The 22,512-nt window shown below is 34.1% G+C and overlaps 1 protein-coding gene across 27 annotated transcripts in view; it reads right to left on the bottom strand.

Annotated features, from left to right (window-relative positions):
- Window positions 1–2,243: 2,243 nt before the first annotated feature.
- PDLIM5 (PDZ and LIM domain 5) overlaps window positions 2,244–22,512 on the bottom strand; it is a 211,448-nt gene continuing 191,179 nt past the window's right edge. For 26 of the 27 annotated variants that reach the window (XM_025424333.3, XM_025424350.3, XM_025424423.3 and 23 more), the window contains 4 exons: window positions 12,545–12,725; window positions 9,990–10,110; window positions 7,016–7,131; window positions 2,244–5,455 (listed from right to left, as the gene is read on the bottom strand). In XM_025424333.3, the coding sequence (XP_025280118.3) occupies window positions 5,366–5,455; window positions 7,016–7,131; window positions 9,990–10,110; window positions 12,545–12,725 (508 nt within the window). In that variant the 3' untranslated portion in view covers window positions 2,244–5,365. The remainder of the gene's footprint in view (window positions 5,456–7,015; window positions 7,132–9,989; window positions 10,111–12,544; window positions 12,726–22,512) is intronic. The other variant, XM_049104951.1, reaches the window with a different exon arrangement.

Here is a 22,512-nt window from a genome sequence, read left to right as displayed (position 1 = left end):
ACTAGAGAGCAAATGTGACAATTAGGACATGATGAAAAACTAATTTGGAGCCCAGTTATTGAACAGAAACTTTGTCCTTTGAAACACAGATGCATTAGAGACCATGTCAGTCAATCCATGGACCTGGCGCAGAAGTCATTTTCCTGAGAACATATATATTGCCTGAAGAGAAATTGAAAAATTATACTCTCTGTGAATTATAAATGGTTTTATTTTTCTCCCTGAGGTAGTCATCAGTGGTTTTGTGACATGGAAATGCTTTATTCTTCCACTTTAAGCAATGGCTCCAAGCTTTATTGTGTGTGATTACACGCCATTACAGGCACAGGGAAAAGAATTGCCTCTTTGGCCAACTTTTATTCATAGCGCTCCCCCAGTGCTCTGCCATTAGTGCCAATCACTAAACACACCTTGCTTTTCCTCAACCCTGGGTTCAATCAAGGTGTGGAAGCCACACCTTTCTTATTAATCATTGATGTAATCTTGCCACCTACTCAGACAGCTTCTAAATCATAGAATAGAGAGTAAAAGTTCAGTAATATAATATTGTAGACAAATAGTTTGTTCTAAATTCTCAGAAAATGAACAGTTGAGTGAATCAGACACTTGTCACGTTAAAAATGCTTTGCAGGGCGGATCCCTGGGTGGCCCAGTGGTTTAGCGTCGCCTTCGGCCCAGTGCCTGATCCTGGAGTCCCGGGATCGAGTCCCACGTTGGGCTCCCTGCATGGAGCCTGCTGCTCCCTCTGCCTGTGTTTCTGCCTCTCTCTCTCTCTTCTCTCTCTGTGTCTCTCATGAATAAATAAATAAAATCTTTCGAAAAAATGCCTTTGCGTATCTCTTTAGTGTAATAAATATACAGGCTACTTCTGACTTTTGGAGGGAAAGGGATTCTTTCACAAACTTTTGGGCTTGGGGCTTCCCGAGTTAAATGCTCTCATTCATAAGTACAACACAAAACTGTATCAGTCTGAGATTTCTGTTGGGTAGCCATGCGTCCTAGCCCCTTTCCTCTTTTAAATTTTAAATACTGCAAAGGCACCATGTTCCCCGTGAGGCTCCCACACGTGGGATGAAACCTTCTCTGCGGAATTTTGGCACCCTATTAATTAGTGGTTATGAGTGGGAGCTGCTCTCTCTCAGCAACTCCTATTCTGCCATCAGTCAAGTGTGATTCTATAATAAATTCCCACGAAGCAAACTATTTCTGGTAATTCTCCCTAATTAACACCAGGCCCGCTAATAATACATCAGTACCTATGTGTTTCTGATATAATCAAGATCTTGTCTGAGAGTACGCAAAAAGGGAAACCGCCAACCTAAATTAAGCTTTTGCTGGCAAAAAGGATTTTATATGTAGTTCTGTAAGAAAACCTTTGATAATCTTATATTGGGGACATTTTGACCAGAAAACACTGAACGACAGGGAGGCTTGTTTCTGGTTTGAGCACTGAATGGGGATTTATTGTGAACACACACTGTTGAGTCTTAAGCCTATAAATCTTGCACTGGATTACTGTTTCTTAACGAAGGAATGACAGATCTCTTATTTTGTTGGTGCATTTTAATGTGCAATGACGTGATTGATAGAAACCAAACAGCAGCTATTAAAATGTCAAATGCAGACTTGATGCCCTTATAAGTTTGGCTTCTGGAGTTTAATATACTGTGAGCAAATAGACTTGAATTTGTCTTTTATTTCCAATATACAGCCTGCAACAGAAACATTCCTCTTTATACAGTTGGAAAAAAGTCTTACCCAAACCAATAAACAAATGAGGAATAGATGAGCCTACCTAGTTATAGAAAAGTTAACTAATGAGATCAGGATGAGTTAACTATGAAGTAATGAACCCTGGTTGATTAAAGCATGAAAATGTAGATGGTGACTTAAGTTGTTTTAGTATGATATATGATATAATACAGCTCTTGATATGACAGGTTATTCCAACAAGCAGTTTCAGCAACAAATATTTTCTAAAACAATGGGGCTTATTTATGTATTAATTTACAAAGATGTATTGTATACATGCTACATGCAGAGCATGAAAATAGATTAAAGTAGAATAAATGTGACACTCTTTTCAAATGTTTTGTTTCTGGGATATTTTGATAGGCAAATATCATAAAAGAGGGATTCTCCTGAGAATCATTACTTCTTTTCCTATCCTGTAACACTATTTTATTCCCATGATGCCTTCATTGGAAACCACTTGCCATCCAAAAAAGAAAACCCAGGAGAACTTGTTTGTATCACTGCAGCCATTTATTTATTATGTGCACATTAAGGTATTACTATACTGATTACATTTCTCATACGGTTTTTAATTAGAAAATGTATCCAAAAGCAAAACAGTACAGATGTATACAAACGTAATAATGTGAAGAAACAGAAAATAGAGATGAACAGATAAGGCAAATGATACTCTGAGAATCCAAACCCAATAACCTTAAAACATCTGGAGGAAAAGGATGACAAACTGAAGCTGCATTAGATTTGTGTGAAATTATTCAGTTTTCCCTTCCCTTATGTTTGAAAAGACTCTTTTTTTCAGTAGAGATTATTTAAAAAGCTCTAAACATCACAAAAATGTTAATATAACACTAGATTCGTACTAACAAGAGAGAGGAAGGAATTATTTTCTATAGAAGTGGTCCTATTATACTACCCCTTGAAAATGGCACCATGAAAACATTTTTGTTGTAGATAATTTTTAATCATAGGCTACACTAATATTTTGAAGATTCAAATTCTTATTTCTATTTGTCTTAATACTGTGACCAAATGACTAGGCTTTAGACTCTAAATGTAACCTGAATCAACAAGAAATATGTACGCTACTATAAACATAAGCAGCAGGGACCTCTCTAGGCTGCCTTTCTAGCAGGCAACATTTAGCCTTTGTAAGTCTAGAAAAATGTTATAAACTGGAATCTATCATTAGTATTTTGAATCTGGGAAATACAAGTACGGGATGTTTAAGAGTCATATACTGTAATTTAAATCTGTCTTATACTAAGTACAGCATTCCAAAATATACATCAAGAAAAACTAAAAGTAAATGCTCTACAGTAAAGAGGTAACAATTAAAAAAATGCTACTGATATGGAATATTTATAATCAGAAAAATAAATATTCAGGGAGCTCACCAGAAGAATAAAGTGCTCTGCTTGTTATTAAATGCTGGTGCATTAAATATGGCATTCCCTACTGGAAAATACAGAGATTCTTCTGGGTTATAATCAATATTTACTTCATAGGATTAACTGTTTTAGCAACAGATATAAAGCTTTGCCACAAAGACGAAGGACAAAGCACAAAGACAAAATGATAAATTAGGAAGCAATGTTATCTTTTTAGGGATAAAATTTAGAGGAATGCAACATTATGCTCCATGAATAATGTACACAAAGAAAAGTCTAATAAAAATGATATCCTTACTTAATGTAAGATAACTTAATAAGAAATCCAGGTCAAATAAAATTCTTGAAAGGAAATACCCAAATGCAACTGACTTTTCAAATACTATCTTGGCATAGAATCTATAAAGGTAAAACTAAACAACCAAAAAAAATCTCTATTACATCCAAACAAAACCACCAATTTACTTTATACTGTGTAAAGCAGGAGACCGACACTAAGATATGTGACAATGCACATCAGCCAGCATGAACTCTACAGGTGGTTTCAGCAGCAATGAGAAATAATGCACAATTCAGTTCCAGCACTTTATTTCAAAAATAAAACTTCCTGCCTCCCTACAAATGCAGGGTGAGGAGGTAGTTTGGAGTTGCTACTGGTGAAGCCACTTCATGTCACCCTTCTCATGCTTTTATTCCCAGTTAAATTATTATCTGCATATAATATAAATCTCCTAGACTATAAATTAACAGCTTTCAGGACAGATGCCTTGAAAAGTTCTTAGGGAGGTTAAACAAATATTAGAGCCTAAAGCCTCCCTCTATAACAAACATGCACACAATGGAAATGAAGTCGTTAGTGAGCTACGGGGCAGGAAGGACTTGGAGTTCTGTCTCAACTTTAAAAGCACCTTGCCCCAGACGAACTGATATTTTACCTTAGTGGTATAATGGGCTTCTGTCCATTTTGGAAATAGAGAAAAACTATCTAATGTCATAATCTGTTTTCTCACTGGGTAAATATCAATAGGATTCATAATTTCACCTCAATTTTTGCTCTGCCTTCATGTATTATCTATATAATTTTTCTCCAAATAAAGAAAATAAATAATGAGCCAGTCTGAGTAACTGACCACGTTCCCCTCCTATACTACCAACCTCTGGGAATAAAAGCTTTCTAAGCTTTGTGATCACATTTGGAAGTGGTTCATTTATTATTCAGAGAGAATTACTATAAGGAAAAAAACCCTTAGATTTTATCATATCCCCAAGTTTTACTTTTCTAATGTAGAATTAAAGAAAAAATTATTCTGCAAGGAGAGTTCTCAGCCTTTATCAGTCAGTAGTACAAATTTGAAACTGATCTAATGGCTTCAAGGTCTGAAAAGGGGGGAAATTTTTAAAAATTTTGGATACAGTCCTCTGATTTACTCTGATTCTCAAATACATTCTTTTCTACTTACTCTCTTAAGTATGAGGGAAGGGGAAAAAATGGGAGTTTGACTAATACAAGTGATACAACATATACAATGAATAGAAACGGTTGTATTGTAATAAAAGGCAAAAATTTGAAACATAAGCTATGTGGTGGCTTTTTGGTGGGGCAAATGAGAGAAATATATAACATCTTTTTTTGGCATGGCACATTTTGATGGAAAATCTCATTGGTCTTTCCGACTGGAATGGTCAGGTGTAAGACAAAAAAAGTACATACAGTTTTTTAAAAACAGACACCTACTACTGATAAAATTCTGTTTAAACTACTTCCTATTTTAAAGATAAGCACTATTAAAAATACATTTTATTCATTGATAGAGTGTAGGGGCAATTTTCATTGTCTTTGACAGATTTACTCAGAACTACCTAACAAGGAAAGAAAGTATAATTAACTCAGCATAGATGTTAGAGGCTTTTATTCTAAAATTTAATTCTTCACTAATTTATTCTATGATGAATTTAATAGTCAACCAGGAAATTGGTTTTTATAAAAGTTATTTTATGAGCAGAAAATACAGGAAAAAAGTAATCATAAATGCCAAACTGTCTCTTTACTTTATGAAGCCAAATATTTCTTCATTGACTTGGTTTTTAAAGCTGGAATTTATCCCTTCAGGGCCACTATTATTTTTCAAAATTCCTATAAATATTAAATCTAAAAATTAATTGGTAATTCTAATTCTCCTCTTTCTCTTCAAATTTCTTCTCCTCCCCTGAACTGCTGACTTTCAAAAATTCACAGAATGAGCATGTTTCTTGCAAAGCGGCTTGTCCTTCTTGGAGAAAAATGTCTGACCTTCCAAACTTTCACAACATACCTGAAAAAGAAGCATTATTTAAAGAATATCATTATTTTATCAAATATGCCTGAAAAAGGAAAATGATTTTTCACTTGATGGATAAGACAAAGCACTTTAGTTGGCTGTATTAGACACTGACATTTAATGATTACTGATACTTCATGTAATTTTCAAAAGCATTAAAGAATGACTTTTTCCTAGAATGCATTCTAATTTATTTAAATCATTGATCATTATTTTTTTTACTAGGCCCTAATAAAAAAAATAGACACATGAAGAGGTCACATTAAATGTAACTTCTCTCGCCTATTGATGCTTTAAATTTGCCTCCTGTTGTAGGAAATCAAAGTACTCACAACGAAAATACCATTCAATTGCTGTACCAAACATTCCCAAGCCCCCAAACACATAGGCATAGCATACCTGAGAATTCTTTTTAATTCTTAATTTTAATCTGGCTATTGGATGATTATATAGTCTGTTTATTAACCGCATTTATGTCTTGTCTTTCCTATTGCCTTTCTTAAATATAATAGCATAATACAGCAGCTCTACCAGAGAACAGGAGAAGGTAAAACCCTAAAAGTTGTTGCATTTTATAGATATCATGAAGTCTAAGAGGTGGATGACATAAACAAGATGAATTTAATGGTTAATCAGCTAATGCTTGGGGAAATAATTTGATTTCAATTAATGTTACTTTTTCCCCTTCATACAACATGTATTGAAAATTATTAGATATATTAAATCTAATTTAAAAATTCAAATATCTGAACAAAATATCTTTATTGGATATATACTTTCTCAATTAAAAAAAGTCTTAGGGTAAATGTGAATCTCTTCAACTATCCTCACTGTTAAAAATAAAACCAAAAATATTAAAATATCAAACAACATAGGTAAATCACTACATGTTTATTATAGTCTCAAAAAAAATTCATGTATTACTGCTAAGGAAGTGAAATCAACATGTAGTCTGCTTCCATTCTTAATTCAACAATAGATTTTTAGAATTGTTTATTTCTACTTCAGGCACCCAATGTTTCAAAAAATTACTAAAAATACTCCAATAAAATAGAATTTTTAAGAAATGTAAAGGACTCTTACTATTTTAAGAAATACATAGTTTGGGCAGCCTGGGTGGCTCAGTGGTTTAGCACCGCCTTCAGCCCAGAGTGCGATCCTGGAGACCAGGGACTGAGTCCCACATTGGGCTCCCTGCATGGAGCCTGCCTTTCTGCCTGTGTCTCTGCCTCTCTCTCTCTCTCTCTCTCTCTCTCTCTGTGTCTCTCATGAATAAATAAAATCTTAAAAAGAAAAAAAAAGAAATACATAGTTTCTCCTTACAAAACACAAATTTATTGAAAACAGGATTTTCTCTAAAGGGGTAAGCATCTTATTTTGTGCCAAATAATTCAAAAAATGCCAAAAATTTTAATGAACAATTTTCAAAATCACCATAAAAATACTTTTAGGTGTGAAGGATTGAAAGACACAAGAACTGTTATTTCCATTTAGTGCTTAGGCTAAAACTGGCCATATTGTGCTCTTCTAATTTGGAAATAAGAGTTAACTTACTGAGCATACAAAGCAAGTGTCATGCCAGGTATAGCCCAGAGCTTCCAGGAACATGTCGCCAGCTTCTATGGGAAATTCACATCCATGGCATATGGTACCAAAAAGGGCATAATAATCTGTATTGGGGCGGGGATGGGGGGTGGGGAGACATAATTTAAACATGAGAAAGCTTTAGAATAATAGTTCCTAGAAAGCACCAACAAAATTGGAATTAAATGAGAAGATGAAGATAAAGTTATAGTAACTGGAAAATGTTCAGAAGGCATGTTTGGCTTGAGGTATATGTGTAGCATGTTTCAGTTTACCTTTGGGGTAAATATTATTTACATAACTTAACGTCCTTTATTCCATTTTTCCACATAATACTCCTCACTTATCTCCAGCTGCTTAAATGTCCAAATATGTATCAAGAACAACTCTGTTCCCTGAGAAGTTATCAATAGACATGACTGTTTTAGCAAAAGACAAGAAAACTTCCAAAAACTAGCAACAGTTAAGACTAAAGAACGTAAGTCAAGAAGAAATATCTGATATTAGCACATTTCATAGAGTATCTGACTTGGTAGGGAAGAAAAAAAGTCACAAGAAACTTCCATGAGTAAGTGCCATGACTAAGTTTCTAGCTGGACTCTATCATAATGGTATTAAGCCACTATTCTTTTGCTGCCATTTCCTTTCAATTTTATGACTTCAGGCTGAAAATCCTTAGCCAGAGCACACCATTTACTTGACAGAGATTACAGTTGTAAAATACTAATAGAATTTCCCTCTAAAGAAAGCAGTTTTAATGAGAAGTTTCTTTATTATTACTAAATTAGAACTTATTAACAATTTTCTTTTATGTAGCTATTCTTACTACTTGTGTTTATTCCACAATAGAAAGATTTTCATTTCCAACTTGATTTATCTTTCTTAAAAATCTTCAATATTTCTCAGCACCACTTGCTCAACATATATACATAGAGTCCTAATATGTGCCAGGCACTGATGGGGGATACAGTGGTGAAGACAGATGTGCCTACTCTCTTTACGGTGCTTACATTCTCATTGGGAGCAAGTGTTGTCATTTATTGTATTTTTAAAATAAGTCATAATAAATAATTTCAAATTGTGACAAGAACCATGAAGAAAACAGTCATGTGATACAGAATAGTTGGGTGTAAGTATGTAACAAACACTCCATTAAACAGGTGAGTTAGGAAATGCTTCTCTAAGGAGGTAACAGTTGTTCTGAGATTTGACTAAAAAAAGGCAAATATCACCACAGAAAAGCTGAGGAAGAGCATATCAGAAGAAACAGCAAGTACAAAAGCCCTGAGGCGGGAGGGATCTTAGTGTGTTTAGAAAAGCAAAAGGGCCAGGTATAACTAGAATCCAGTGACAGAAGGTAAGGTGGTAGAAGATAAGGTTGGCAAAGCAGGCCTAGTAAGGAGAATAGTACTCAAGTGGAAGCTGAGAGGTATCAAGCATAATCTGAGTCACATTGAAACAAAATATTATCATAGCTGCTATTTGAGGGTCGGGGAAAAGAAGATGGACCATTTTAGTTGGTGATTCGAGCCATTCAGCAAAGAGTGAGTTGGATTTAGTTGTGACTATTGAGGTGGAGAGAAATGAATGAATAAATATACACTGGGGTTTGGGATAATGGATAGTGGGGCATTTGAGATGGGAAAGGCTGAGTAATAAATATAGGAAGTTAAAGAAATACAACAAAAATAGATGAAGTTGATTAGAAGTGACATTTAAATAAATCTACAATAATATTTTTCCTTTTCTGTAAGCAATATTTGAGTTTAAAGAATCTGACTTCTTAGACTACACTAAATATGATATTAAAGCTAGATAGTTTTATATGTATTTACTAGATAGGGACCATCTGCCAGTTAGTCAAAATGCAAATGTTAGACAGTTGCACAGCTTAATTTTAAAACAAACAAGCTCTTTCTTCAGAAGAATTAGGTGAAATTACAAAATGTGAAATACTCTGATTGAATCAAGGTAGGTGCTTTGTAGCCATCTTGTCCCAAAATAGCCCATAGATGGGATAAGTTCACTGGAATTTTCATAGAGCTTTCTGGTTAATAGTCTGGCATAGATCTGGACTGGTCTTAGCTAGGAGCTAAAAGGAATTGAGTGAGCAATAAAGGGTGAAGTGATGTTGACTAGCCTCAAATCAGAAGGTGACTGCTCCTTTAATAGTGTGCTGTATTCCTTTCCTCCAGCACCACACTTGGAATTTCAAGGTAGATCAACAATAAAACTCCATATGGAAGTGCTGTGGTAGTGAATGTAGGCATGACAAAGGGAAAATATTTTATTTTTTGAAACATATGTATGTAAGTAAGAGTAATGTTAATAAATGTTATGAAGTTCACTTTATATAGTCTCTGGGAAAGAAAAGAAGTGTTCAGAGCTCAGGTAATTAAGATAAATGTAGTAGACTGGTCCTTAGAGCCCAGTTTATTAAAAATAATTTTACTAGAGAACAATCCAAGTCAAGGTTACCCTCCCATTCAGTAACAGAAACAAAGGACTTCCAATTTATTGTCAAGACAGTTGCCTTAAAGAGCAAATCAGTATCACATTCAAAAGTTGATAATTTCTTTTTCTTTTTTTTTTTAAAGTTGATCATTTCTAATGTTTATAACCACTCAAAATTCACTGTTACAGTGTAAGAGGTGGCTTTAAGCTACACAACTTGGTAGCATTCATATCCATAAGTAAGATATTTCCTACTAGGTCGTGCTTATATGCTCATTTCTCTTAAAGAAGTCGAGAATATCTGTTTTGATGAAGTCACATAAAAATTTTACATAATTTTTTGCTATATATTTAGAGTAGCTTTAAATGTCCCTTAAAAATAGTTAGGAAATCTATTTTGCCCAGTATTTCCTTTCAGCTTTATAGTAATATAAGGGCTAAAGTTTTATCTTTATTCAAAACTTAAGAACTAGTGGCTTTAGGATCTTACCAGTCTCACAGTATGGTTCACCATCCTCCAAATGAAAAACATTATTACGAATGGGTTTTCCACAGGCCACACACACAAAACAGGAAACGTGCCAAGTTTGTTTCAAAGCATTGATGACTTCCTGTTAGAGAAAGGTATTTGGATGTAAAGAAAGATGACAATACAAAAATGCTTATTTTACTAGTTGTACCAACATAGCCGTTTTAAACCGGCCCAAAGTAGATACATGCTTTTGTCTTTACTATGAGCTTTTCCTCTAAGTAACAGATGATACTTAAGGACACACTCACAAATCATCTAAACTGATACACTATATAATACGTGTGTTTCCCATAAATACACATCAATAAACTTAAAGAATGATAATTGTGTTTTTTAAACATTACACATGTGATGAATAAAGTAATAAGCATTTCCTAAGTGCTTGCTAAGAAACATTCTGCTTTCTTTCAAAAGGGTGTCAGGGAACATTAACTTACAAAGGTTTCAAGTATTATCTTGAAAATGTCATGGAGGAAAAAAAAGAAAATGTCACGGAGGAAGGGCAAAACATTTAAAAATTAAAACAAACCTATGCTTTGGTGCATTATGGAAGCAATAACATAATCAGTGTAATCCAATCAGTTTAGCACATGTTTAGGATTCTGGAAATCAGCTATGACTACGCTAAGCACATACTCAAATGAGTGTCTAAAATTTGAATTATAAAGTGTGGATTCTAGTCAACAATGGCACTAGGGTTAAAAATAGCAATATCGAAGACTTGGGCCAGATTTTAATTAGTAAAAGAAGTCTTGAGAAACTGGTTTTGCAAGGAATCATTTCTTTGAATTGAAAGAGATAGAGTCCGTTTAACATTATTTTTGAAGAATAGTTAACAAAATGGGAATGTACTATTTCCATAATATTTATCACAAAAAAGAGGATGCTACACATAAAGTATGGTTACAGCTTTGTAAATGAATTACTTACAAAGAGCAAACGGGAAGAAAATATATCCTAAGGTAATAAGAATTGCCTAGGATTCGTAAATATATAGGCCATTTAAATTTTCTTTTTTACATTTTCTGGTATTTTCTAACTGCTATAGACTGAAATATTTTTCATAATAAAAAATTGTTAAAATTATACAGTAAATTATTAGCCTTAGAAAATGCCATACCAAAATTCACACTGAAGGATACTGAGGAGAAATGATGCTTTAGCTCCAAAAAAGATCACCATGAACATGTACAACAAATTACACTGAACCAAATCATTTCTCAAGGTTTTTGGCATTTATTTCCCTTTCTATCCTTGAGACAGATTACTATTCCTTCTTTAATAGGAAATCAAATAACTAAAACACAATCCAGAGAATCTGTCTCTGTGGTGAATTTCTGACCCATCTCTAAGGCAATGAGGGTAAGATTTCCATTTCCTAGAACCTCATCTGGTTCAAAGACTGCTACCTGACTTTGTGTTATTATTCTAAAATTTATAGAATATATTTATATACTAAAAGAATATTAATATATATTCAACTTATTACTTGTCATTTGGGAAGTTACAGCCTATATCATTCTATTCTTTTGTTCCCAATATATTGTACAAATTAATAATATAGAAGTATTTCATGTATTATATTTACAATTTAAATGTTCTCAAAGATTTAGACCCATTTAAAGATATAATCTGAAATTCTATGTATTCAAAATTCATACTAGCTTTTCTCTCGATATGAATTAAAATTTCATTATTATATTTTTATAGAGAGAATATTAGAATTCAGCAATGCCATTTCTATCCTTTGTATTAGCTGTATGAGCTTCATATGACATCAGGCACCTTGGATGCTTCTAAAATAAAATTCCAACTCCTGGTCACCCATAGGAAATGATGGACCCTTTATTTGTAAATTGCAAATAGGGTATTCTAGAGCAGGAAATTCATTCATTCATTATTTATTATATATCTGACTCCTAAATTACTCCTTTTTTGAAAAGAAAAAAAAGATGCTTATTTTTCTATCACATGTATATGCTCATAAAATAATAGGTTATATTTTTAAACATTATATGCATTTAAGAAAAATATATCATTTATAAGCTTCATGTTTTATGTATTTCACGAGATCTGTGCCCTGTGCTTGAACCCTGACAAACGGGGAAATGCTGCTCTTATAAAAGCTATGGAATTTAATTTAAAACAGTGAAGGTGTCAGTTCTGAGAACTCTGATGTGTGTGGTCCTGTGCGACCTCTTCATTCCTGAGCAAACAGGGTCCTGTTGAGGTAGCACACCCACAGTAAATTATTTTTTCCCCACAGTGGCTAGACTTTCACTAGACAAGCGAGCACTCAGTAAGACAAAACCAAAGACAACTTAACTCCTTGAGTCTGATACACTTCTACAGAGGTCTATTTAGTTTTACTTTACAATAATAAACAGTGATGAAAACAGAGAGGGGATCAAGCAAGAAGAAAATAAAAAGGAAAACTGATGGAAGGGTTTCAAAACAAAAAAATTATTATGCTTTAAAGTTCACTCAGAATAAACAGGTTTCTGATAACTTACTCCAAGGATCTTCCTTTGGCATCGACCACATTCAGGAGCAAAGAATTTCTCATAGCACAGCTCACAATACAGGGCTCCCTTTTCCTCTACAAATCCAATGTAGGCCATTGTATTTTTGCAGTGAGAACAGTTAAATTCTTCTGGATGCCAAGATTTCCCCAGTGCCACTAGGAATGGTCCCCTGCCAGAAGAAAGAAAGAGATCAAGTTGGCTTAGGAATAAAAGTTTCTAAAGTTAGCTTGAATAGAACCTCTTTTAGGAATGTCCAAACAATTAAATACTTGCTCAATTATCCTTCTCAAGGGTTGAAAACATGGGTGCTGTAAATTTACATAGCAAATCTCTGAGTATTTATGTGAAGAGAAAAAGAGGGAGCATTAAAAAGCACTTAAGGAATTCTTTCGAAAAAGGCCTTTTCCCCCACTTTTTTCCATCTTCAAGAGATTTGGTGGTTATGTTTTTTGAGCTGCAATGAGTGGCTCTGTGTATTATGATTATGAGTGAGAATGAGGATGTTAACTCTAACAGAAAATGAAGTAACCAGAAAAAAATATATGGTTTAGGCAGAGACAAGAATTTGACATTTCTATAAAATAAACAAAAGAGAAATCTTAATTTGGTAATGCCAGAGTCTTAAAAATGGTAATAATTATTACCTGAGGAAACACCGCAATTTCTATTCCCCACACTTTGTTTCGTTACTTATTTCTTAACTCTATTAAGCATATCAAATGTTTATAACCCCTCCAAATAGACTATGGAAACTGTCAACTGGATATTAAGAGACTGCTTTGAAGCTACTTAGAAAGGTTTTATTTAATTAAAACATGAATGATTTTTAATGCACATTTGTATCAAGGTAACAAATGTTTGTAAAGAGATTTTTTCCATTAAATATTATACAGTCATGAACTGATAAGATGGGTTTGGTTTGCTTGACAGGAATCCATTATGAAGCCTTATCTACTCATGAAGCCTGCAGAAACGAACCATTCTAACCTCTGCAACATACTTTTCAGTAGCTCCATCACACTAATTTTTATTCACAGAGTGGCTTTACCTCCAAGGCACTTTTACACTTATCCAATTTGTCCATGCAACATTCCTGTGAGATAGACCAGGGCAGTTATTACAAACTCAGTTTAACAGATGGAGAAGCTGAGATACAAAATGTTCAAAAGATATGACAAATATCATAAAATCACTGACTGAGTGAAGGTCAGAAGCTGAATTTCCTGATTTCTAGTGCTGGTGTAGTCAACTGATATTCTGCTTTTCATCTCATTACCATCAATTATCATCACCGAGTGACCACAGAGTAATTGTCAGTAAGCAAGGATACCTGACTTCTAGGCAGATTATTAATAGGAAAAGTCAGAGTAATGAGCATCACAAAATCGAAGCATTTTTTTGTCTTTGACAATAACATAAACTTTAGTATTCTGTAACTATTTCCCATTGGGAAATTCTTTGGATATACACTGATCTTTACTCAGAACCAGCACCTAATTCTGCAAGTCAAAAAAGTAAGAAGGCTCTTGATGAATGATAAAAATGTGTTCTGTGAGGTATAAGAGAGTATTTTCTAGCCTCATTTTGGGTTAACTTGTTTTTTTGTTTTTGTTTTTTTATTAATAACATGCCAAGTTTTATTGGCTAGAGCATGCAATTCTCAGCATTTGAGACAAGTAGTTTATTATTATTTTTTCCAGCTTTAGGGCATCATAAGTTTTGTTTTGTTATCACTAACAAGGAACGTCTTTGTTAACTGTTTCCTGCCAGAAGAAAAGGGCTACAGATCATTTATTCTGTCACCAAACTTTGGGTAGGTTGTCCCTCAATTTTTAGCTGGATTATAAATAACAGTCCAATACTCAGTGAGTTCTTCCCCCTCATTTTCTCCATATGTATTTGGCAAGTAGATTTAAAAATAAACCAAGGCGTCACAATGCCCAAAGTTAGATAAAGTTTTATGACTGTGCAAAGCTTTTCTACCAATTGGGCATCTAGTTAAATAAGCTTGAAAAATCTGCCAGGTTAAATTTACTCTGACCACAAGATAGGGTGTGATAGAACTCTGTTACCACTTGTTTGAACACTAAAGCAGAGTCCAAAGAATTTGTTAGGTTGAATTTTTTTATTAGGGCACATCTTCAGCTCTTCCATAGGCTGGATGGTCCCTTGAGGCCAGTACCCTTATTTAGCTTTCCAGATTGCAAAAGAAGTCAATCCAACCTCACACTGTGCACTCCACAAAAGTATGGTATCCACTTGGGAGTAAAAAAAGTTTACTCCTGGAACATGGCCATCAGTGCCACCAAATATTTAACAGAATTCATCTGAGGAAAAAAAAAAACATTTAGGAACAACTGATTGATGAACATATAATCCATTTTCTAGATTTTCTAAAATATGTGTTGAAATGAAGTCAGACTAGCTGAGAAGGAGGGTCTGCAACTTACAGCATACCGGGCCCAACATAGTCCACAGAATTAGTCCCTTAACAACCAGTGCTCCACATGATACCATCAGTCTGTGCTGACACGTGTCATAGGAAACAGCTCTGTAATAGTCGCCCTCGCTTTTTCTCTAAGTTGCTATTGAGAGTGCTACTTGTTAGATCACACAGGGTCATTTTCACATGGACTCCTTGGAGAAAGTCCTTTCAGGTTCTTGTAACAAGAACAGTTTCGCTTCTTCTGAGCAATAGTTCTTTTACTCATTTAATAGTAAGTTTAAAAATTCACTTTCTTTTTTCGTTGACCATTAGAAGGCTTAAAGCCAAATTTAGTCTAACCCCAGGCAAGCATGTAGGTCATTACGATAGGTTTTGTCCAGGCTTGATGGCAAATTTTTGTCCAGTCTTCATTTTTAATGGTCCCATTCATGATTTTCATTCTTCATTTGCCTATTTTGGAATTTAGGAGATTTTCTTATATTTCATGTATTCTTAAAAGTGTTTTAAAAGGTTTCTAGAATAGTGTCTACTACAACAAATTGATTAAATTTAATTGAATCATCCATTAAAGGAATAACTTCAAGATATTTCCTTAGTTCCTTATCAAATTTGAATACTGAAATGTCTTAACAGTAAAGAAACTCCCTCTGCACCTTTAAAAACTGAACTGAAAATGACCCTTGCTCCTGCCAGATCTCCTTTCTTAAACATGCTCAGTGCAGGTAGTGGCCTAGCTGGATATTCCCTGGTCCAGTTGAAAGAGCATCTTTCCCATAACAGCCTTGAAGTTATGTATAGATTAAGTAATGAAATCTCTGACATATAACAAAGTACTCTCTTCTCTGTCTTAGCAGAGACTGATTTAACAAAATCATTAACACAGGATTAATACTGTAGAAGTTCTTCCTGTTCCAGGTAGGACTGGTTTTCCATTTGTGAACTGGAACAACAGGCATGGGTAACTGCAACGTGGAATTAAGTCTGCTTCTACCTCTTACTATATTCTTCCCAAGTACTCCTTGGTTGACAAAAGAGGGGACAACAAGAGTTAAAGCACTGATTGGCTGAGAGAGAAAAGTTACTCTACTTTGAAGAAAAAAAAAAAAAGAGAAAAGTTACTCTACTTATGAAACTTCTACTCTGTTTATCTTCTGTGAGACTCATGCCAAAGAGAGAGAGAGAGAGAAAAAAAAAAAAGGAAGTAACAAAGGCAGAAAAAGATGTCAAAAGGAACAGGAAAAGGAACACTAATAACAAATTTATTATTAAAAAAAAGAAAAAAGAACTGAATATTTACTAAATACAATGATATATGCCAGACACTGCTCTAGGTATAGACAATACGGCAGGAAACAAAGCCACGAAAGGCCTTGCTCACATAGAACTTATGTTCTAGCATGAGGGACAAACAAAAAACAACAAATTTAAGGGAGGGAAGATAGAGAGACTGTGTCAGGTGGTAGGGGGAGTAGAATTTAAGCAGGGTGGCCAGGGATACCCTGATATTTGACCTGAAGGAGACAAAGGTGAGCTATGCAAATATCCAGGGGAAGAGAATCCAGGCAAGGTAAACAGTAAATGCAAAGGGCCTGATAAAGGCACCTGAGGAGTCCGAGAAACAGCCAGAGATAATGAGATGGTGGTGGGGTGGGGGTGACTGTGTAGGGTCTTTAGGCCATTGTAAGGATTCTGGCTTCTACCCAAAGGGGAATCATTATGGGGTTTCAGCAAAAGAGTGACATGATCTGATTTATGTTTAATCAGGATTTACTCTAGTTACTGTGTTGAGAACAGACCGGTAAAGGGCAAGGGCAAAAGCAAAAAGGTTAATTAGAAAACAAATTTATTATCCCAGGTGAGAAAGGATAGTGGCTTGGATCAGGGCATTAACAGTAGTATAAACAGTAAGAAAGGTTCAGATTCTGGGTACCTTTAGAAGTCAAAGTCAAAAGGATGTGCTGATAGATCATGTGAGGTCTGGGCAACTGAGAGAAGAGAGCTGAAGAGGAGAGGAAGACTGGAGAAGGGATGGTATGTTAGGTAGAATTCTAATATGGCCCCCAAGATACCCGCCTTCTGGTATACATGACATGTATGATCTCCTTCTTTAGAGTGTGGGTGGAACCTATGAATACGATGGGACATCACTCTTATGACTAGTTTATTTTATATGGCAAAAAGGATTATGCAGATGTAATGTAAGTTCCCTAAGTTGACATTGAGTTAATCAAGAGATTGTTGTTTAGAAGTGCATTTATTTCCACGTATTTATGAATTTCCCAAATTTTCTCCTGTTATACATTTCTAATTTCACTCTATTCTGGTCAGAGAATATACTCTGTATGACATCAGTCCTTTTACAAGTATTGAAATTTGTTTTATGGGTTAACATGTGGTCTATCCTGGAGAATGTTCTATGTGGGCTTGCAAAGAATTTCTACCCTCCTGTTGTCAGCTGGAACATTCTATAGAGGTCTGTTGAGTCTAGTACATAGTGTGGCTCAAGGCTTCTTGTTGACTTTCTGTGCAGTTGTTATATACATTATTGAAACTGGGATACCAAAGTTTCTAACTATTATTGTTAAATTGTTTATCATCATTCCCTTCTATTCTGACAGTTTTTGCTTCATGTATGTTGGGGCTTTACTATTAGATGAATACATATTTATAATTGTACCTTCTTGATGGATTGAACTTTTTATCATTATAAAATGTCCTGAATTTCTCTGTCAACACCTTTTTTCTTAATGCCTATTTTACCTAATAGTAGTACATACAGTTACTCCAGCTCTCATTTGGTTACAATGTTTGCATAATGTATCTTCCTGTACACTTTTATTTTAAATTTATTTGTGTCTTTTAACCTGAAGTGTGTCTGTTATAGGCAGCATATAGCCAGATCATGATTTTATCTACTCTACAATTCTTTTTTTTTTTTTTTTTTTAATATTCAGAGAGAGAGAGGGGGCAGAGACACAGGCAGAGGGAAAAGCAGACTCCTTGCAGGGAGCCCAATGTGGGACTCGATCTCTGGACCCCGGGATCATGCCCTGAGCCGAAGGCAGACGCTCAACCCTGAGCCAGGCATCCCTACTCTACAATTCTTTTAACTGGAGTGTTTAATCTATTTACATTTAATGTAATTGCTGATAAATTAGGAATTATGAATGCCATTCTGTTATCTTTTTCTCTATGGCCTACATTTCTGTCACATTTCCTACATAAAAGAATGAAAGAGGAATCAAGGTCATCAGCTGACACTGAAAATGGGAAATAAGTTATTAGAGGCTTAAAGAGAAAAAAGAAGATATAAGTGGCTTTCTGGGAAAGTGGAAAAGTAAACACACTAGAAAAATACAGCAGATTTTTGTCATTATTAAGAATACATCTGAAATTAATAGTCATGAATTTAAAGTGACACTGATTAGTATGGTTGCGGGTTTTCTTCCAGTCACATCCACCTTCAGGTGTAGGCACAGAGTAAATCAATAGATTTATCCAAACTAGTGGTTTCAGTTAAGTGAATATGATGAAATGAGATGAACAAAGAAACTGAGGGTATATAAAGGATACTGACTAATAACTGACTAAGGAATTCAGACTAGATAAGAAGGGAAGTAACGATATTGGGACCCAAAGGACAGTGAAAAGGAATTTGGATCAATGAATTTGAGATTGCTGGGAGATAGGTAGGGAGTAAAGGATTGATGGAATTGAGGTAGTAGGGAGAGAGTGGAGATAAAGGCAGTGGTTCTTGAAGTAGAGTGAGGTGCTTAGAAATAAGATTGTGAAGGAAATGTAGTTAATGGCAAGGTCTAGGACACGAATGAAAATTGGTGGCTTAAGTTAACTAGAGGAATCGCTAAAGTAGAAAATGTCAGAGAATCAAGAGACCTGGATATCAGAAGGACCATATATAGAGATAATGAAACCACCAAGAGAGATTTCCATTGTTAATATATTTTCCTGAGGCAAGATTAATTTTTCAATTTTACAACTGTGACAATTTAGAACACTATAGATATCTCATGATTTTCCTAGGTACTATGATTCAGGACTCCTTACTATGGATATAAAGGCAGTACACATATATTTCTTGTATTACTGTAACGGTATGATGTACCTCTCACAATGCTTATATTACTACATTATGGCTATCGGTGCCAGGGCTTTGGCTTTTCTATCAGATGATAAAATATATGAAAACAGGAACTGTTTCTTAATTTTTATATACTCTAGTGCCAGTATGGAAACTTGCATATGAGCTTTAATTTTTTTAATATTTATTTTTTAAAATTGGGACATAAATGACATATAACATTGTGTAAACTTAAGATGTACAATGTAGTGGCTTGATATGCTTATATATTCTAATATGATTACTACACTAACAACAGCTAACACTTCACAAGTTTTCAATAGATATTTCTTGTATAACACTATTGATTTTATAAGCAGACTACTGAATCTTATTGCTTGTCATTCCTTTCAAATAAAAGAAATTGGCTGTGGAAGCTAGATAATCCTCACCACTCCTCTTTGTACCAAAAGGATTCTGGATGTGTTTCTCTATTAAACTTAATACCACACCAATATGGTTGTTGATTTGCTTGTTTGCATTTTTTTACTAAAATAGAACTGTAATAGGACCGCCTTAAAGTAACACAAATTGGGTGGCTTAAAACAACTCAAATTTATTTTTTCAAATTTGGGAAGTTAGAAGTCACACAGATAATAAATGGCACAACCTAAATTTGAGCCCAGATTTATTCAACTAGTGTTAGACAGACAATCAAGGTGTTGGCAGGGTTCCTCTTTTCTAAGGTCTTTCTCCTTGGCTTATAGATGGCCATATTCTCCACATGTCTTCGCATGGTCTTCCCCCATATATCTCTCTGTGTTCAAATCTCTTCTTATAAGAACACCAATCATACTGGATTTCGGCCCACTGTAATGACCTCATTTTACCTCCTAAAAGACCCTATCTCCAAAGATAATCACATTCTGAGATATTAGGGGTTATGATTTCAACATGTGAATTTGGTGGGGATACAATCTGGTCTGTAACAGTAACTTCCTTAAGGGAAGGGACTATGTCTTTACTTCTGTATCACTGGTGCTGAAAGGGGATGGTACACAAAATACTTAATGAGTGTTACTTATAGAATGACTACATTTCTACATTAGATAAGAAACTGGAAAAGTGAACCCTGGGTCATCCATGAGTCTAAGAATGCATGTATGTGGTACAAAGTCATTCTGATGGGGAGGTAAGATTTTTTATTATTTTTTTTATTTTATTTATTTATTTATTTATTTTTTATTTTTTATTTTTATTTTTTTGAATTTTTAATTATTCAATCTATTATTTACTCCCTTCTGTCTCACTTATATACTAAAACACTATGAAGAAGTACACTGCTGCACTCCAGTTATGGCAGATCTGCTTAAGCTGTTTTTCTCTTGATTTAATACAGTAACATATATGACTATATGTATATGTATTCATAACAGTTATATATTCATATATTAACATACCTTGAAGTATATTTTATTTATACAAAATTAGAATCATACTTAAGAATATATTTCTTTTTTAGTCTTTATAAAATACTACAAACATTTTCCTAAATAACAGTTAAAACATGAATAAAATTCAAAGTTAGATCAGAGCTCAAATTTAGGTCTTACCATTTATCAACCATATAACTTCAGGCAAATATGTGACTTCTCTGTGCCTCAGTTTTCTCTTCTACAAAATTGAGGCAATTTTAGTAACTGTCTCACAAGCTTATAAAGAATTAAATGGGAATTCAGTAAAATTCTTAGCCAATACTTGACATATGCTAAGAACACATTAAAATTAAACAATTATTATCATCCAAAACCAGGATCTTAATGGCACCATAGTATTAGATGCTGAACATCCATGTTCATACCAATTTTTCACTATAGTAAATCTGAAATCTTGGTCTATATTGTCTTGCTCATAAAACTTGGTCTTATCTTTGGCTATTTCCTTAAATTCAGGGGCTAATGCATTACAACCAGGAAACTTTCTATTTTCAAGTGAAATTTTAACCAAAAGGGAGAATGAATAAAATCTATTAATAAGGGACCACTAAGAGATTGAAATGCACAGTGAAACAAGCAAAAACCCCTGCTGACCTCTCCTTGGGGTGACTGAGATGGCTTGGTATGAGGAAAGTTTGAAAATCACTGAGCAAGAATCAGACCAGTAATGTTAAAAACCTCTCTCTCACTGGATTAAACAATGGGTTGCCTTAACGTGATTGTTCTGGTGCTATATTGCAGGCAAATACAGAACAATAGCACTGTGGCTATTTCTTTTAAGCATTTCATAACTAAGAAGAAATTCAAGCACTATAAATCCTATACTTCTTTCACAAAGATGATAAGCTAAAAGTGAATGGTTTAGTCAACTCCAGGTAATACAAGTAGTGAACAGATTTTAATGCCACCAAATATAATAGTCAAGAAATAAACTATAGAGTTTTCATAAACTCCTTCTATCAGAAAAACTAAAATGTGGTTTTGGCTACATTAACCGATTTTCTGTTTCCTTAATATACCAGCACCCAACTGTCAATCAATTCACGAGTATAAGAATCAAAGAAATGGTACTTCTATCATAAATGGATTGCAAATATTCCAGGGCAAACTTAATCAAAGCCTCAGCAGAATTTCTTATCCAAGTGTAAAAGGCCATTAACTAATCAAAGTAATGTCTATTTAGGTACAACATTCATAACTCTTTTCAAAGTTCAAATAAACCAAAAAATGTTAAGCATTACATCCAAATAAAATGTTCTATGGGGTTTTAAGGTATATATGTTCTATAAGAGATAACTAGTTCAGTACTAACATTCTGTAATTTTTCTGAGGTTTTCCAAAAACAATTAACTTTGCTAAAAAAAATTAAAATAAGATAAAATTTACCTTAGTTTGCTTTTACTTAAAAATGTTTCTTAAAATTCAAGATGTTTAGAAAAGATATTAAAAAACAATACAAATTATAAACAAATAATATAAATTATACTGTAGAAAATAAGAAATATAAAACAATCCTAAACTTCCCAAAACTCATCAGGTTACAATACTCTGTATTCAAGATATCAAGTCTGGAACTTCAGCTTGTTTTTGAAACAGGTGTCTAAGAGAATGTCACTTGATCTAACGAGTCTTTGCTTGGGTAAGTGATACTGACACTGAGGCCAAGAACAAGAATTATGCTTTGACTAGGTCTCTGAACTGACCACAGTATATTCAAGCTAGGTTAGCATTTGAACACCAAGCAAATGTGCTATGTTAATTACTGTTATATGATCTTGACATGAACTAATCCCTGTTCCTATTAACTTCCCCAGTAAATGAAGCTTTAATGCCTAACTGATAACAGCGCTGGGATAATCCAGAGCAATACAAAATTTAACAGATGAGGGAACAATAAGTGATGGCCACTTATCTTATTAACATAATATATATTTAT

Source organism: Canis lupus, chromosome 32, assembly GCF_003254725.2.
Source record: "Canis lupus dingo isolate Sandy chromosome 32, ASM325472v2, whole genome shotgun sequence".
In the NCBI taxonomy this organism is placed as follows: Eukaryota; Metazoa; Chordata; class Mammalia; order Carnivora; family Canidae; genus Canis; species Canis lupus.
The sequence above is the reverse complement of the archived record's forward strand: the minus strand, read 5'-3'. Positions and strand labels throughout refer to the sequence as shown.